This window comes from Desmodus rotundus, chromosome 4, assembly GCF_022682495.2.
Source record: "Desmodus rotundus isolate HL8 chromosome 4, HLdesRot8A.1, whole genome shotgun sequence".
Taxonomy (NCBI): Eukaryota; Metazoa; Chordata; class Mammalia; order Chiroptera; family Phyllostomidae; genus Desmodus; species Desmodus rotundus.
The window spans coordinates 146,227,465-146,245,059 of NC_071390.1; the positions used below are offsets into that span (position 1 = coordinate 146,227,465).

Here is a 17,595-nt window from a genome sequence, read left to right on the forward strand (position 1 = left end):
TTATTTTATTTTTTAAATATATTTGTTGATTATGCTATTACAGTTGTCCCATTTCACCCCCTTCACTCCACTCCATCCTGCCCAACCCTTCCCTCCCACATTCCCCCCCTATAGTTCATGTCCATGGGTCATACTTGTGAGTTCTTCAGCTTCTACATTTCCTATACTATTCTTACCCTCCCCCTGTCTATTTTCCACCTACCATTTATGCTACTTATTCTCTGTACCTTTCCTCCCTCTCTCCCCCTCCCACTCCCCTGTTGATAACCCTCCGTGTGATCTCAATTTCTGTGGTTCTGTTCCTGTTCTAGTTGTTTGCTTAGTTTATTTTTGTTTTTGTTTTAGGTGTGGTTGTTAATAACTGTGAGTTTGCTGTCATTTTACTGTTCATATTCTTTATCTTCTTTTTCTCAGATAAATCCCTTTAACATTTCATATAATAAGGGCTTGGTGATGATGAACTCCTTCAACTTGACCTTATCTGAGAAACACTTTATCTGCCCTTTCATTCTAAATGAAAGCTTTGCTGGATAGAGCAATCTTGGATGTAGGTCCTTGTCCTTGCCTTTCATGACTTGGAATACTTCTTTCCAGCCCCTTCTTGCCTGTAAGATTTCTTTTGAGAAATCAGCTGACAGTCTTATGGGAAGTGCTTTGTAGGTAACTGTGTCCTTTTCTCTTGCTGCTTCTAAGATTGTCTCCTCTTTCATCTTGGGTAATGTAATTATGATGTGCCTTGGTGTGTTCCTCTTTGGGTCCAGCTTCTCTGGGACTCTCTGAGCTTCCTGGACTTCCAGGAAATCTATTTGCTTTGCCAGATTAGGGGAGTTCTCCTTCATTATTTGTTCAAATAAGTTTTCAGTTTTTTGTTGTTCCTCTCCTCCTTCTGGCACCCCTATAATTCAGATGTTGGAACGTTTCAAGATGTCCTGGAGGTTCCTAAGCCTCTCCTCATTTTTCCGAATTCTTGTTTCTTCATTCTTTTCTGGTTGGATGTTTCTTCCTTCTGGTCCACACCATTGATTTGAGTCCCAGTTTCCTTCCCATCACTATTGGTTCCCTGTACATTTTCCTTTGTTTCTCTTAGCATAGCCCTCATTTTTTCATCTCATTTGCGACCAAATACAAGCAATTCTGTGGACTTCCTGATTACCAGTGTTTTGAACTGTGCATCTGATAGGTTGGCTATCTCTTCATTGCTTAGTTGTATTTTTTCTGGAGCTTTGATCTGTTCTTTCATTTAGGCCATTTTTTTTGTCTTGGCGTGCCTGTTACATAAAGGGGTGGAGCCTTAGGTGTCCCCCCCCCCCCCCCCCCCCCCCCCCCCGGTGGAGTAACGCTGGGCTGCGCTGTGATGTTGTATATGGGGGAGGGGCCGAGAGGCAGTAATGGTGCTTGCTCCACTCTGCCGGATTTCAGTCACTCTCTGCCATCCACAATCAAACTGGACCCCTCTGGTGCTGATTCCTGAGTGAGTGGGCTTGTGCATGCTTTAGGCCACTGTGGGTCTTTCCAAAGACCTCTCCTGTAAGGCTGGGAGTTTTTCCCAGTGCCGCCTGAACCCCCATGAGTGGGGGTTTCCCTGCGCTGGACCCCTGAGTTGCAAGGTCTGTTTTGCTCCCCCGCTGTTCCTCCTGGTTTATCTATGCGAGAATGTTGGGCCATGGGGTCTGCTAGCTGCAGCCTGGCCTGTCCACAGCCCACCACCTCGCTGGGTCCGCCAGCTGCCGCCTTGCTGTGAGTCCTCTCCGCCCCCACTGCCCATCTGCGCCCCTCCTACTGGTCTGGTTGAATGTTTCTTCTTTATCTCCTTGGTTGTCAGACTTCCATACAGTTCAATTTTCTATCCATTCTGGTTGCTTTTTGTTTTTAAATTGTTGTCTTTCTTTTGGTTGTGCGAGGAGGCACAGTGTGTCTACGTACGCCTCCATCTTGGCCGGAAGCTCTATTTAGAGATATTTTAAATATTTTTGTGCAACAGAGGATAAAACAAGGCCAATAGTGGCATTATCTACCTGTTGTTTATAAAACCCTGTTATTTTGCTTTATAAATAATTTTCCTTATTTTATAAATTGATGGTTTTCTTGTCAGTCACCTGATGACCACCTGTACTGAATGTCTTTGGGCAGTCAGTATCATGCTATTAAGTACGGTGAGAGAGCCAGATGATAACTGTGGTTATTGACATAAGTGTTTCAGAACTGTCTGAATTTTGCTCTGACTTTTGTGGCTCAGTTTGGTCGGGTGTCGCACTGCAAAGTGAAAAGTGTCTGGTTTGATTCCTAGTCAGGTCACATGCCTGGGTTGTGGCTTCACTCCCCCATTGGGGTGCATGTGAGACGCAAACAATGTTTTTCTCCCTCTTTCTCCCTTCCCATGTTTCTAAAAAAACAAAACAAAACAAAAACTCTGTCTGAATTTTTTCCTCTGGTTTTCGATTGTCTAGGTGTCCCTGTTGCCTGAGAATGACAGATGGAATGAAACCAGGGCTCAGCTGCTTGCACAAATGGATGTTAGTATGGGAGGAAGAGTGGCAGAGGAGCTTATATTTGGAACTGACCATATCACAACAGGTTGGCCGTGTGGAGTGGCTTTAGTTCAAATTATGTTTGTTGGTTTCGAGATATTTTTAAAATTGATTTCTATGTATATTTTTAAATTTAGGTGCTTCCAGTGATTTTGATAATGCAACTAAAATAGCAAAGCGGATGGTTACTAAATTTGGAATGAGTGAAAAGGTATTGGCTAATTTTAATCATCCTCATGTCTGAAATGATAAGTGCCAAGTCCTCTGTGACGGAGGGTTCTCATTATTGATTGATAACATTGACTTGCCTCTGTCTTGATCCAAATGGTTTCTCCCAGCTTATTTTAACTAAACCTTATTTTCTGAGTAATCACATGTGGCATTGTTTCTATTCTAGCTGCTCGAAAAGTAACAGTTGTTGCTTCATGAGTTAACCAGATGATAAGACAATTATTTAGTTGTTACTATTCATATGACATAAGAGCCCACTTGCTGAGTTTGCCATACTTTAACCCTTTGCACGTATTTCACTCTCTTACATTACGCTATAGTTTCAGGAAGCAATTCTGACACTCTGAATTGTGGGTTTCTGGACTTGGCCTAGCTGCCAAGGTTGTCTAAGAAGGCACTCACAATGGTTTTAAATGTTCTCTCTTGCTCACTCTCTAATTTTAGTCTATACTTTCAGAAGAATGATGAAATTTCCTTGCCCTTAAGGCTATTTTTATGTTAAATTTCTTCTTTGCCCCTACCCCCGTGAAATTTGTTTTCTTATGTATAGGATAGTACTTCCTCTGTTACATTTGTGTTTGGGTGTTGGTTTTTTTGTTCAATTTCTTCCCACTCGTTTTAGCTTGGAGTTATGACCTACAGCGATACAGGGAAACTGAGTCCAGAAACACAGTCAGCTATTGAGCAAGAAATCAGAATCCTTCTGAGGGTAATGATTGTACTTTTCTATGCTTTCTATTTAGCCATAATGTGCCGAAGTATTCGGGTCCTTACCAGATGACAACCGAAGGCTTTTGTTCTTAGAAATATGACTGTATGTAATAAAGATAACAGATGCACCATTGCAACCATGACTTAAATACGTGGTTGGAGAATCTCTCGTCATAGACTGGATATTTATTTTATTCTGGCCATAGGCTAAGAACAGTTTATATCAATGATTATAAATATTCAGTCTTCCTTTATCTGCAAAACCATAAGAGATATTAGAATTGGGGATATTGATTATTGAGTCTTTATTGTTTTCTCATTCTGACATATATGCAACATATATTGTTATTTGCTTGTGCCTAGCAGTGTACATGTGCTGAGAATACAGAATAAGTAAAACAAATGTCATTTTGGCTGCAGTGTCCAATACAGATGAGGGCAAAAGAATGTGTAAGAGTAGATTCAATGAGATCACTTAAGAACTGTGGTAGGTAATCTAGTCATGGTATAATAGATACTCAGATTAGGTTGGTGAAAAGTGGAAATTGAGAAACATGGGTAGGTTCATGATATACTGATACAGTGGAATCAAAACGCCTTTGTGATGTTTTGGGTGAGAGAGAAGCTAATTCAGTCTAAAAATATAATTTTTTTTAGATTCTGCCTTATGCAGCTATTTAGTTGTGTCACTTACTGAGCAAACGCTGGCGACTAAGGTTGGGAAGGATGTAGATCATGCGTTCAGTTTCGTATGTGTTACATTTGAGGTGTCTTAGTGAGGATTAGAGGTTGGGAGAGAGATGTGGGTCTGGGGCTAGTTTCAGAGGTTGGATATGTGTCCACTTGGGCATGCATGGAGGCAGGTCTTAGAATGGAGAAGGAGACTGGGCGGAGTGCCAGAAGTCTTTAGTGAGTGAGGACTCAGGTGACACAGTGAGAAGGGTGTTGGGCAAAGCTGTAGTCAAATAGTATGAACTTCGAAGGAATGGTGCTTGATGGAAGACGGTAGTATAGTAATGGTCTGGATGTGTTGATGGGAACAAAGAGCTCACCTCTTTTCCCTGAAGTATCTGGGATGAGAGTAATTAACTGCCATTTGGGGTTTTAGAGAAAGCAGTCTCCCCAGGATGGCCAGATTTTGATGAATTCGAAGGAGGTAGAAGAAATGCTTTAGAGTAGTTAAGGGCGTGGGAAGTTTTTGATGGAAAAGTTTACAAGGTGTTGCAGAAGAAGTCTGACTTTCCAGAATCTTAATTCTCTTTCCCTTACTATTTATGTTATTCTGAGTAAATTATCTACGCTTTAGTTCCTGGAGCATCAGGAATACTGCTTCTTTGCTTTAATACATTTCTGAAAATTCAGCATACAAAATGCAAAAATTGGGTTCTTGAATTTTAAAATCATAGATTGGGAAAGCAGGAGGTACTCCTTCCACTAGGCAAGTTTACATTGTTATTAAGGGGACATGATTACTAGTTAATAGTATTTTAGGTTCAGATGTAATAATTGTATTATGTCTATATGATCTATATTTTTTGGTGTTAGTAAATTCACTTTTATATTTTCCATCCAGTTTTATAAGAGCAAAAATACGATTAAATACTCAGATATTGGGAAAAACATTGTACAGACAAATGCCGCACTGCCAAAAACGAACTGTTAGTAGTGATTGTACTTACAGCCTAATACACTTAACCCAGACTCGCATTTGGGAAGATAATTGAAGGATTTAAGTGACAAATTCAAGGTGGGTTACAAAGAAAAAATGCATTTAAATGAAGGATCAGCTGTAATAGTACCGTTACAGTTGTCATGGATGGACAAGTGAGTATATTACCAAGTAAAAAAATGGAAAGGTAGATCTTTTCTGGCCATTCTAGATAAAATGGTGAAATTAAGAGGCAAAAGGATCATATTTATTTCTTTTTAAACATATATATTGAATAGAGAAATAGATTTCTGTGTTCATAGTCATTATTTAAAAAGCAGATAAGTAGAGAGTATACTTTAATTTTTTAGAGTAACTTTTTGTCTAAGGTAATTGTTTTTCTATGTGATGGATTTTACAGTTAAAATGGAGCACTTGAAAAATACAAAAGAGTTATCTTTATGAATCTACCTTTTAAATGCTTTTATCTTTTATAGATAGAAATAAATAGATTTCTTATTTTTAGGGTACATAAATTTTTTTTTCTCACTTACGGTTTTTGCTTGCAAGTTTTTGCCTCTTACATATCTGCTTTTCTGTTTTAGGACTCATATGAACGAGCAAAACATATCTTGAAGACTCATGCAAAAGAGCATAAGAATCTAGCTGAAGCTTTATTGATCTATGAGACTTTGGATGCCAAAGAGATTCAAATTGTACTTGAGGGGAAGAAATTAGAATTAAGATGATAACTCTGTTGAAATGGGTACATTGCTGGTTTTACTGCAGGAACCTAAGTAGCATTGCAGTAAGCCCCTTTTGCAACATTTTTCTCCCATTCTTGATGTAGTACAGCTCAAGGGTTTCAAACACATTGTCAGCCTTTTGTCATATTTATCTAATTTTGGTTATTCTCAGGATACATATTGCAAATTAGCAATCCATAACAAATATGTTAATGAAAATAAAGAACTATCAGGATTGAAAACAGCTTGTCTGAGAAATGTCCATCAGTTATTAAGTTGCACATATGTAACAATTTTATGGTCTGTTACTCCACTAGATGTAAATAAAATTGTGCCTTTAACTCCTTGGAAGTGTTTTTACTTAGCAAAATGAAATTGTTGAATAATTGTCCTTATTTCTAGATAGTGCCATTGACCTTAGACACAGAAGTGCTGCTGTTCGGCGGCTGGTGAACCGTATTTCTGCATACACCAGTGGAAACTTCATTAAGATGCACTTAATTATGCTCCAGATTGTCCACATATAAAATGTTTTTTAAAAATCTCAAGGATAGAGAACTGTTAATGTATAGATACAATCAGAATGTACATGATTATAAACTTAAAAGTGCAGCTTTCATCTTCATGGTCTTTGTTGTTAACCTTATCATGCTAATGAAATTTATTTCAGAGTGGCAGTATTTTGTTGAATAAAGTAGCATTTCGAATGCTGAATAACTGTATCATTATGCTTGGTATTAAAAGTAAAATTAGACTGAAATCTCAGTCCCCTTCAAAATGAACTTTTGAGTTACCCTGTGTCGGAAATGGAAAATTGTGTTTTTCATTCAGATTTTGTGAATATGAACATGTTGTTACAGGATTTACAGATTAATCTATTTAACTCAATAGAAGAATTATTTTAGAGGACATTGTATTGGTTTTTATATTTAACCAAATTATATTCTTGAAGTGATTTTATTAAAATTGCCGATAGTTTTCTAATAACTTTTAAGCTGCATGTGGTCTTCATTGAAGATGTTGATAGGAGGACTTGCCACTTGAGAATCTTGCCCCTTTTTAAAGTAATTTTAAGTTTCAATCTAATTTCAGGCTTACAGAGATGTTACCAGAATAAGTAGAAGGAACTTCCATACTACTTGACACAGTTTAATAAATTGTGTTCATTTGCCTATTTTTTTTATCGCCACCTCCCTTTTACTCTCTTCCTCCCGTCCACTCCTCTGTGTGTCTGTATGTGTGTGTGTGTGTACATGTCCTTGTTGTGGGCTCATGTTTCATTTTTCGTGGATAGACTTGTAAGATTAAAATTGATGAGTCACGCAGTAAGTTTCACTGACCTGAGGAACGGATTTCAAAGTAACTATACCATATATTCCATTCACCAATGCTTGAAGTTTCCAGTGTCTCCACATCTTACACAGTACTTCTTATAGTCTGTCTTTTTGATAAGGCCATTCTAGTGGATATGAAGTGATATCTCACTGTGGGGTTAATGTACATTTTCCTAGCACAAGTGATGTTGAGCACTCTGTCCTATGCTATTTGCCATTTGTGTATCTTTGGAGACATATGTATTCCAATATACGATCCTCTATGCCTTCAGTGGTTGTTTGTATCACGTCTTTTAAGAAACCATATATTATGAATACATGTCCTTTATCGGCTGAATCTTAACCTCTTTTTATACTCTTCACCCAAGGATATGTTTATTGATTTCAGAGAGAGAAGCACTGATGCGAGAGAGAACATTCATTGGTTCCCTCCTGTATGTGCCCTGGCTGGAGATCAAACCTGTGGGGAACCGTTCCACGCGTGGGAAATGTGGCTCAGCCCCCACTCGGAAAAGCCAGTGGGGAGTGAGGTTGGTGGTCAGGACCCACGTGCATGGATAGGTTCTCCAGTGGGAAATTGGGCCTGCATTGTACTTAGACTGCTATGAGACTTGCTCTTGCTGAAACTCCCTCACCCTGAGGCAAGCAAATGTTTACTGAGTATCTTTATCTTCTTAAAATCTGGGCTAGACCTTCCAGGTATGGAACCTAGCCATTTGGACCACTTCTCCCTTTACATTGCAAATGTATTCAGCGGCACCCTCTCCTGTGTCTGCAAAGATAACCACCCAAAACAAACCTTTGCATAGTAAAAGAGGACCTTCTTTGATGTAAGGGGCCTAGAAAAACAATAGAAGCTTGTCAAGGCAAGGGTCCTGGCTTCCCCCCCTTGAGGGAGTGGCCGAGGCGCTCAGAAGCCCTCTCCTCTTGAGAGAGTGGCAGCGCCATCCCTTTTCCCCCACAGGACCTCTGTAGTCCGTGTCTATGTGTATTGGAATACTACAACTTCAACAGCAGATCTTGTGGGCCGAGATCTGCGTCACAAACCCACAACTTTTTGCTGTACAGGATGATGTTCCAACCAGCTCAGCCACCTGGCCATGGTTGGGTCCTACCTTTTTAAAATCTAGTCTCACTATCTCCTGTTATTTGAGTTGGGGATCTATTTCATCCATATTTAATATTGATATAGTTGTTTTTGATATTTGTTTTTGGTTTTTATCATAGCCAAAGAGATCCCTCTGTTCCTCTTTTGTGAGTTACATTTTAGTGGTTGCTCTGGGGATGATAATATGCATCAAGTTATCACGAAATAATACTTAATGGTGGTTGTACTAACTTTGTTCTCGTATATCTTCTTTGTGCTGTTAGTGTCATTTGTTATATCTGTGTCTGTTACGATTCAACAATACAAATAACTACTGCTTTATATAATTTTATATCCGCAGTCTTTGGGAATGTCTTTATTTTGCCTTTTAAAAAAAGAATAGTTTTGCTGAATAATACATGGTCAGACAGTTTTTTTCTTTAATCACTTTGAATGTGTTATCCTACAGACTCCTGAAGTCCATTATTTTTGATGAGTCAGCTGTTAAAGTTATGGTGTTCTTTGGTGATAGGTTGCTTATCTCTTGTTTTTCTTTTGTTGTTTTTAAGATACTTTTCTTAGCCTTGTCTTTTAGTAGTCTGACTGATATATTTAGGTGTAGATATCCTTGTGTTTTTTCTACTTGGTTTTTCGGAGCTTCTTGGATCTGTAAACAAATATTTTTCATCAGATTTGAGAAGTTGTTGACAATTATTTCTTCCAATATACTTAACTATCCTTTATTTTCTCTCTTCTCCTTCTGGAATTGTCCTTCCACATGTGTTGACACCCTTGATGTTGATCTGGTCTTTAAGGCTTTGATTTTGGTTTTTTTTGTTCTCTCTTCAGATTGAATAATTTCTGTTGATTCTTCAAGTTCACTGAATTCTTCTACTGTTTCAAATCAACTGAAGTTTTCATTTCAAATCATTTTATTTTTCAGCACCAAATTCTAATTTGATCTCTCATATACTCTTTTTTAGTTGAGATTCTACATTGCATTATTTTCATCATAGCTTTTATTCTTAAAATGTTTTAGTTTATTGATTTTAGAGAGGAAAGGAGAGAGAGAGAGGGATTTGTTGTCCCACTTTTTATGCACTTATTGGTGGATCTTGTATGTGCCCTAAGGGTCGAGCATGCAACCTTGCTGTATTGGTACAGTGCTCTAAATGAGCTATATCCCTCGGATGGTTTTCGTTAATTCTTACAACGTGACTTCCATTAGTTCTTTGAACACATAATAGCTGCTTTTAGGTGTATGATAAATCCAACATCTGGAGGAGATACAGTTTGTATTTTCTTAGTAAGGGTCACCCTTTCTTGTTTCCTTGTAATTTTTTTTGAATTTCAGCTAATGTTGCAAATAAGGAGTGTGATTAACTTTGTGGAGGGTGGTTCTTGCTTTATCTTATGACTTGCCTTCAGTAAATTTGTGAAGCCTGTTCCTGCTAGAGTCTGCAGCTACTCAATGTCTCTGTTCATTTTTAAAATGTTTATCTTGTTTCCTAAGGTTTGCAACTGTCTGCATAGCTTAGCATTTAGCCAAAGATCGAACCCCATCGGTCAGGCTTTCTACTCTGCTAGTGTTGGTTGGCAAGTACATTCAATGTTCAGGTCTTTTTCAAGTCAGCCCTGGTTTTGTACATCCCAAAGAACGAGTGAATCAGTTGTGGAAAAGTGCTTGCTATGTTTCCTGGAAGCTCACAAGGACAAAACATGAATGACGGCCTTTGAACTGGAATTAGAAAACTGTTGCTAAGAGATTTGTTAGGGTATCCGTCTCGGTTGTTTTTCGTCATAAAACAAATGGCATTCTACACATTATTAATTCCTTTAGCATAACTTAAAATGAGTGCAGGAAAGCTAAATTGGGGCATTATTTGAGTCTTAGGCATGAGAGTTCTAAGCAACAACTGTCTGCAGGGCATCTGCACTGGGTCTGAAATTAGTTTCCCATTCCCACTCTTAGAAATCTTAACTTTTCAATGCTTGTAAGAAACTCTGTATCCAGATAGCACTTGACTAAGGAACACAGAAGCTCAGAGTTGGCCTAACACAAGACACCTTAAGTTTCTTTGGTCCATACCAAAACACTAGGGTCAACCAAATCTTTACGATCGACCTGGAGTCCTGGTGTGTGGTTCCTCCTCTGCAGCCTGGTAATGACACTCATTATAGGCTGCCTCCAGAAATGTCAGTGTTTTCTCTTTAGTTGTCACTACAGAGAGCCTTTACTGGTCTGAGGAGACAAGTAGGATCCAATTTTTGAGTTGGGCTGTTGAAAGAAGCAAATGCTTGGTGATCATAGTTGAAACCATTCACACACCCCAAAACCATTTGGTCTAGCTAAGCTGAGTAGACCTGAGAAATTTTTGTTGTTTTTGTTAATTGTTTTTTTAACCAATGAAGGAGCCAGTCCCTCAGTGGGGACCCTAGTACTGTCCAGCAGCAATCCTAAAAGTCCAAGCACTAAGCTGAGTTGCTAATTCCAAACAATTTTGCAAGTTAGTCAACCAACAAAGAACAAGATGGCGATAAATGGCCTCTGAAGAATAAGTACCTAAGTTAATGTTTATGCATTTGTCTTTCTGTAAAAATAGTGGTTGCCAAACTTTTCGATTTTGTGTGGGGTTTGTTTCTGTTACATTTCATTTTGGTTAGCTCTTAAAATCATTAGCCAAGTGTACAATAACAGGAGCCTGGTGAGTTCTGAGTGAGCCGGGGTTTTGCATGAGCTGCTGTTCTGGGCCTGTGCCTGTTCCTGTCTGCTTCACCCACAATACCAGTAGTCGTCCAGTGGGAATTACTAGGTCAAGAACTACATTAAAAGGAGTTTCTGTGTACACTCACGTATTTATGCGTTTCTGTGGAGTGTGGAGTCAACGTATTTTGACTTCCTAAGAAATGGAATAAAGATGGAAAGACAGGAGCTGCTGACAGAGAAAGATGGAAGTGGAAATGAGTATTTAGATTTCAAGTTTGCAAACCTTAATGTGGAACGTGAGGAGCAGAAGAGGCTTCATAATGATGAAGATAAGATTGTACAATGTTAGTATGCAAATTACTTAAAATTTTGGCTAATGGAATTTGAGGAAAAATTAGCTATATTATATGTTCAATTTTTCTAAAGCAAATACCTGTCAATAAAAACTCTTGTTTGTATTTGACTTTTTAAAATCTCCATCGTACCATTCCTCAATATATCTTTCTGGTGAAACTTTTACCATCCAGTTTGCCTTTCCTGAGAACCTGCCATAAACTGTCAACTCCTCCAGTTACAAAATTATAGCTTGCAAAAGTTCTACAGTCCGGTCAAATGCACCGATATCAAAATAATACCGATAAATTATAATGGAAAAATAAACAATTACAATAAAACAAAAATGCCCTGATACGTCTAGAAGTGGGCAGGATTTGCTTATGGAAAAAACTACCAAAAGCTGATGAGGAATGTACAATAAGACTTAGACATAATAGGTATCTGGATACACAGATTCAAGAGATTGTCAGTTAAAACTAATGTTCAAGCTAGTTAAAATAATGTTTTTAAGCTTGGAGTACTGATTAAGACTTCATCTCAAAAACTGAGGTAAACATTGCCAAGAGAATACTGAAAAGGACAATGAGGGGGAACTTTGGGACTGTAACATTAGAATACATTTATAAAGAAATTAAAACACTGGAGTACTGATGCAAGAAGCAGCAGATCATTCAATGTACGAGAAGAGAAAACCAAGAAATAAACATAGCTTGAGAATTTAATGCACAGTAAAGTGACATTTTAAGCTAGGTGAGAAAACATGGTTTGCGACACACGAATCACCATTCTTTTAAAGGTTCTTAAATGTTACACTATGCTCCAAAATAAATCTTGGATTAGTTAAAGATTTAACTGGGGGAAATAAAAGTAAAGAAAACGGAATTGTAAGGCTGGGACAAGGAGAGGATTTAGAGGCACGCGAAAATGTGCTTGCGTTTCATCTAGAGAAGGTACATTTGTTTCTCATAAATTTGCACTTGTATACACGTTTTCCCACAATCTGTGAAACAATGAAAAACTCTTGCATCCGCCAAATTCCTTGGAGATTGTCTGGGGCCCAAAGGGATGTGGAAGAGGAATAAAGTGAGGGACAAGATGATTATATACATATATGGGAGCTTTCTGGGCTGGAGGCCTTCAGCACCCCAAAGTTCCACACCACTCCAGCCCCAGCAGCTGGCAGAGACAGCTTTCCACTGGGGTGACTATAACTTCTGTAGATTTGTGGAAAACACTGGCAAATCCCGCCCGCGTATGAAGGGAACTCGCATAAGCTTCAAGCAATCGCTGAGTTTTTGAACCACGCGTTCTGGGTATCTGGCTGTAGGGCGTTGTTGCGCAAGCGTTGTGACGAGCTCTGAAGGGCTCACGCGCAGTAGTGTTTGTGCGCGATGCGTTGCCTGGTTACAATAATTCTGGGCTGGAAGATTCTAAATCGCCTTTCTTCACTGTGGGAGTGTAGTGGCGAGTGGCGGTTGGTTTATCCAGAGCGATAGTGGGGCTTTCGGCTTATCTAGAGCTATAGTGTTGGGCTCAGCAGGCGGTGGAAAGTTGAGGGGAAGGTGAGGCTTCCCTGAAGCCCTTAGGCTCTCTACGATGAAGAAGATTTTTGGCTTTGGGGGTAGGAAGGGCTTGCCTACCAGCTCAGGAAGAAAGAGCGTGGAATTTACCTCGCCGTACGGTTACCAGATCCAAGAAAAAGATCTGGGAAAGATCCACAGAGCTGCCACGATGGGCAACGTGGCAAAAGTGAAGCAGATTCTATTGCTCCGCCTAAATGGCGTGGATGACACAGACAGGATGAACAGGTAATAGGGACTGCGAGGCCAGCGGCCAGGGCCGGGGGGCACCTGGAGGAGGTGGGGTGGACCTGGGAGAAGCGCTCAGCTGCCCGGACTCAGCCAGGTGGATCTCAGCCCTCCTGTCACCGAGGGCGCTGGGCTGCGGGGTCTAGCGCTCAGGCCGCCTTTAGGAGCAGCAAAAACAAACACTTAAGGGCCCACTCATAATTCCTTTCAAAGAACACTTTAAGTATATGCAGCGTTTTATTTCGATGTTCACATGTTGTGGGAAACTCAGTTCTTCTCCCCAGGCAGTAAAGAAGCAAAGATCAGCAGGCTGATTAGTAGATGGGGAGAGTTTATTAGTGACAGGTTCTCATGGAAGAGGATGGACGTTACGGAGGTGGGGAGAAAGTCATGGGTAAAGGGCAAGGCAACCTGTCAGGTCCTTTGTCCTGAGGACTTACATAGTTGGTGGGATGGGTTGAGGGGGTTACACATTGATGGGTGGGTAAAGGTGGTGCCAGCTCCCCACCCCCCCACCAACGTACCACCTGTGTGGAGGGTTGTTAGCCCAGATTCTGATCTTGCTCCAGACCACCTCCTGTCATCCTTTGTAAAACATATAGGTCCTCTTGTCATCCTTTGTAAAACAGGTGACCAGAGGCAAATAGTCAAAGTTCGATTAGTTAACTAAAGTTGTTTATGGGCTTTTTCTTTGAGCACTGTGGACCCTCTCCCACCTTCTTCCTCCTGCATTTTCCAACTTCTACCTAATAATGCTGCATACTATAGAACACTGCATAATAAGGGAAATAATTTCCATAATAGATGAACTTCTAAACTAAAAATTCTTGGGATAAATTCCAATATCCATTTTATATCAGTGTACACCAGTGTATGAAGTCTGTCCAGGAAGTATCCAACCATGTACTATGAAAAATAGAGACATTTATTGAAGAAGATACAAGAAACATTGGACACAGGACAATGACATCTCAGTCCCCTTCAACGTTGACACCTTGAGACATCACACAGTTCTCCCAGCGTCTCTTCCACTGTTCAAAACACTCGCAAAATCCTTTGTTGGAATTGCCATCAGCTACCCGGTTGTATTTTCCTGAATCTCATCAACACTATCTGAAATCTCTTTCTTTTCAAAGGTGATTTTAGTTTTGGGAAAAGCCAGAAGTCTCAGGGCATCAAATCTGGGCTGTAGGGGAGCTGAGTCACCTGGGTGATTTGATGTGTGGCCATAAAACTCTACATAAGATGTGATGCGTGAGCGGGTCTGTTGTTGTGATGCAGCTGCCAATCACCAGTTGCCCACACTTATGGCCATTGTTGTCATATTGCATCTCTCAACTGATGAAGAACTTTGAGGTAGTACTCCTTATTAATTGTTCGGCCTGGAGGCCTGGAGGGATATACTCGTGATGGACAACTCCTTCCCAATCGAAAAACACAGTTAATATGGTCCTGATCTTGCTGCGACTTCACTGTGCCTTCTTTGGGTATGGAGAGCAGGCAATTTCCATTGGGATAACTGGGCCTTCGTTTCTGGATCATGCGCATAGCCATAGACCAATGCATGGTTCACCTCCAGTTATGACCTTCTTGAAGAAATCTGGTTAAATGGTAGCAGTTTAAATCAAGTCATTAGCAACTGCAGCACTATATTCCTCCTGCTCTGGTATCAGAAGCCATGGAACAAATTTTGCATAATGACATGTTTTATGCCAAGATCCAGCATCAAAAACTGGGACACAGTAGATTTTGGAATCCCTAGATTAGCTTCTAGTTCTCTCACTGTCAGCCCCAGATCTTTGTTGATTGCAGCCTTTACACGTTCAACATTCTCAGGTGATCTGCTTGTTGCAGGCCTTCCAGAACATGGATCACTTTGAACAGATTCTCAACCATCTTTGAAGTGTTTGTGCAACACTTTTATTTATGCTGCACTCATTGTGTCGTCTCCAAAGCCTTCTGAATCATTCAAATAGTTTCCACAGAGGAATGTTCAAGCTTAAAGCAAAATTGGATGCAGATTCGTTGCCCTACTCCCTCAGTGATTTTGAATGTGATGGCCACACAGTACACATGCTCACTCAACAGTGTCTACTGACCCCACTGTCTAGTACAAAGAAGTTACATTGTTCATGAGTGGGATTCCAGTCCACTCTCCTTGGATGCCAGGTTACGCTGATGTTGCACAGACTGTTCTCATTAAATTAACGATGGCTGGACTTTTTCTGAACACACCTTGTATGTTTTTTAAGTTGATAAACTCCAAAAGCAAAATTTCTGGAGGTTGATTATGCAATATAAAAAGTTAAACATTGTCTATCAGAAAGTAATATGTTTTGGTTTTTAGTTCAAATATTAATACATATAACAAATAGATGGGTTTTTTTAAATTGTTTATGCTATGTCAGTTGTCCCAATTTTTCCCATCTATGCCCCCTCTACCACGCCCACTCTCTGCTTCCATAGTCATTCTCCACACTGTTGTTTATATCTGTGGATCCTTCATATATGTTCTTTGACTAATTCCTTCTCCTTTCAAGCAATTCCCACCTCTCTCTTCTCTCTTAGGGCTGTCAATTTATTTCATGATTCTATGCCTCTTGTTCTTGTTCTATTTTGCTCCTTAGTTTATTTTGTTCATTAGATTCCTCTTATAAGTGAGATTATATGGTATTTGTCTTTCAGTGACTGGCTTATTTCATTAGCATAATAGCCTGCAGTTCCATTGATGCTGTCATAAAATGTAGGAATTCCTTTTTCTTTCTGCTTTGTAGTATTCTATTGTGTAAATGTACCAGTTTTCTAATCCATTCATCTACTGATGGGCACTTAGGCTCTTTCCAACACTTAACTATTATAAATAGTGCTGCTATGAACATAGGAGTGCATAAATTATTTTGAAATGGAGTTTTGGCACACTTAAGATATAATCCCAGCAGTGGTATTGTTGGGTCAAAAGGCAGTTCCACTTTTAATTTTTTGAGGAAATTCCATACCATCTTCCACAGTAGCTGCAGCAGTCTGCGTTCCCACCAACAATTCGCTAGGGTTCCCTTTTCTCCACATCCTCACCAGCACTTGTTGTTTTTTGATTTATTAATGTTAGCCATTTTGATAGGTGTGAGGTGATAACTCATTAGGTTTTAATTTTCATCTCTCTGATGGTTAGTGATGTTGAGCATCTTTTCATATGTCTATGGGCCAGCTGTATGTAATCCTTGGAGAAGTGTCTATTCAGGTCCTTTGCCCATTTTTTAACTGGATTGTTTGTGTTCCTGGTGTTGAGTTGTATGTGTTCTTCATATACATTTTCGAGATTAAAACCTTCTCTGATGTATTGTTGGCAAATATATTCTCCCATACAGTCAGTTCCGTTTGGATGTTAATGATGGTTTCTTTAGCCATGCAGAAGGTTTTTATTTTGATGTCCCTTTTGTCTATTTTTTCCCTGCCTTTGGTGATATATTGGAAAAAATATTCCTATGTGAGATGTCTGAAATTTTATGATGTATGATTTCCACTACAATTTTTATGTTGTCAAAACTTATACTTAAGTCTTTTATCCATTTGGAGCTGATTCTGATGCGTGGTGTAAGTTGGTGGTCTCATTTCGTTGTTTTGCATGTACCTGTCCAATTTTCCCAACATTGTTAATTGAACAGACAGTCATTCCCCCATTGTATGGTCTTGCCCGCTTTGTCAAATATTAATCGACCATAGAGACATGGATTTATTTCCAGGCTCTCTATTCTATTCCATTGATTTATGTGTTTGTTCTTATGCCAGGACCAGAATGTTATTACTAGAGTGGGCTTGTAGTGTAGCTTGATGTCAAGTACTGTGATCCCTCCAAATTGATCTTCTTTCTCAAGGTGGCAGAGGCTATTCAGAGTTATTTTTGGCTCTAATAAATTTTTACAATATTTATTCTAGTTCTGTGAAATACATCATTAGAATCTTGATAGGACATGTGTCGATACCATAGTTTGCTTTAGGTAGCATGGATATTTTAATGATGGCAATTCTTCCTGTCTATGAACTTGGTATATGCTTCCATTTATTTGTATCTTCCTCAATTTCTTTCTTCAGTGTTTTATAGTTTTCCAAGTACAGGTCTTTTACCTCCTTGGTTAAAATTATGCTTAAGTATGTTTTTCTTTTGTTGTTGCTGTAGCAGAAAACTTTTTTCCTTAGTTTTTCTTTCTGGTAATCCATTATTGGTGTACAAAAATGCCATGGGTTCCTGAATATTGACTTTCTATCCCGTTACTTTGCCAAATCCACTTATTAGGTCAAGTAGTTTTTTGGTGAACCTATAGGGTTTTCTATGTACACTATCATGTTGCCTGTGAATAACGACCCTTTACTTCCTCCTTTCCAATTTGGATGCCTTTTATTTCTTCTTGCCTGCTCACTGTGACCAGAACGTCCAGTACTATGTTGAATGAGAGTGGTGAAA

General features: G+C 39.4%; 2 protein-coding genes across 2 annotated transcripts in view; both read left to right on the top strand.

Annotated features, from left to right (window-relative positions):
• The window catches only part of YME1L1 (YME1 like 1 ATPase), a 65,134-nt gene extending 53,679 nt beyond the window's left edge, over positions 1-11,455 (top strand). Inside the window, exons 16-19 of the mRNA XM_024576690.4 lie at positions 2,448-2,574; positions 2,666-2,739; positions 3,382-3,468; positions 5,724-11,455. Coding sequence (XP_024432458.2) covers positions 2,448-2,574; positions 2,666-2,739; positions 3,382-3,468; positions 5,724-5,867 — 432 coding nt within the window. The 3' untranslated portion in view covers positions 5,868-11,455. The remainder of the gene's footprint in view (positions 1-2,447; positions 2,575-2,665; positions 2,740-3,381; positions 3,469-5,723) is intronic.
• A 1,327-nt stretch (positions 11,456-12,782) lies between these two features.
• Positions 12,783-17,595, top strand: part of LOC112316790 (ankyrin repeat domain-containing protein 26) — a 187,305-nt gene continuing 182,492 nt past the window's right edge. The window contains exon 1 of the mRNA XM_071221352.1: positions 12,783-13,136. Coding sequence (XP_071077453.1) covers positions 12,925-13,136 — 212 coding nt within the window. The 5' untranslated portion in view covers positions 12,783-12,924. The remainder of the gene's footprint in view (positions 13,137-17,595) is intronic.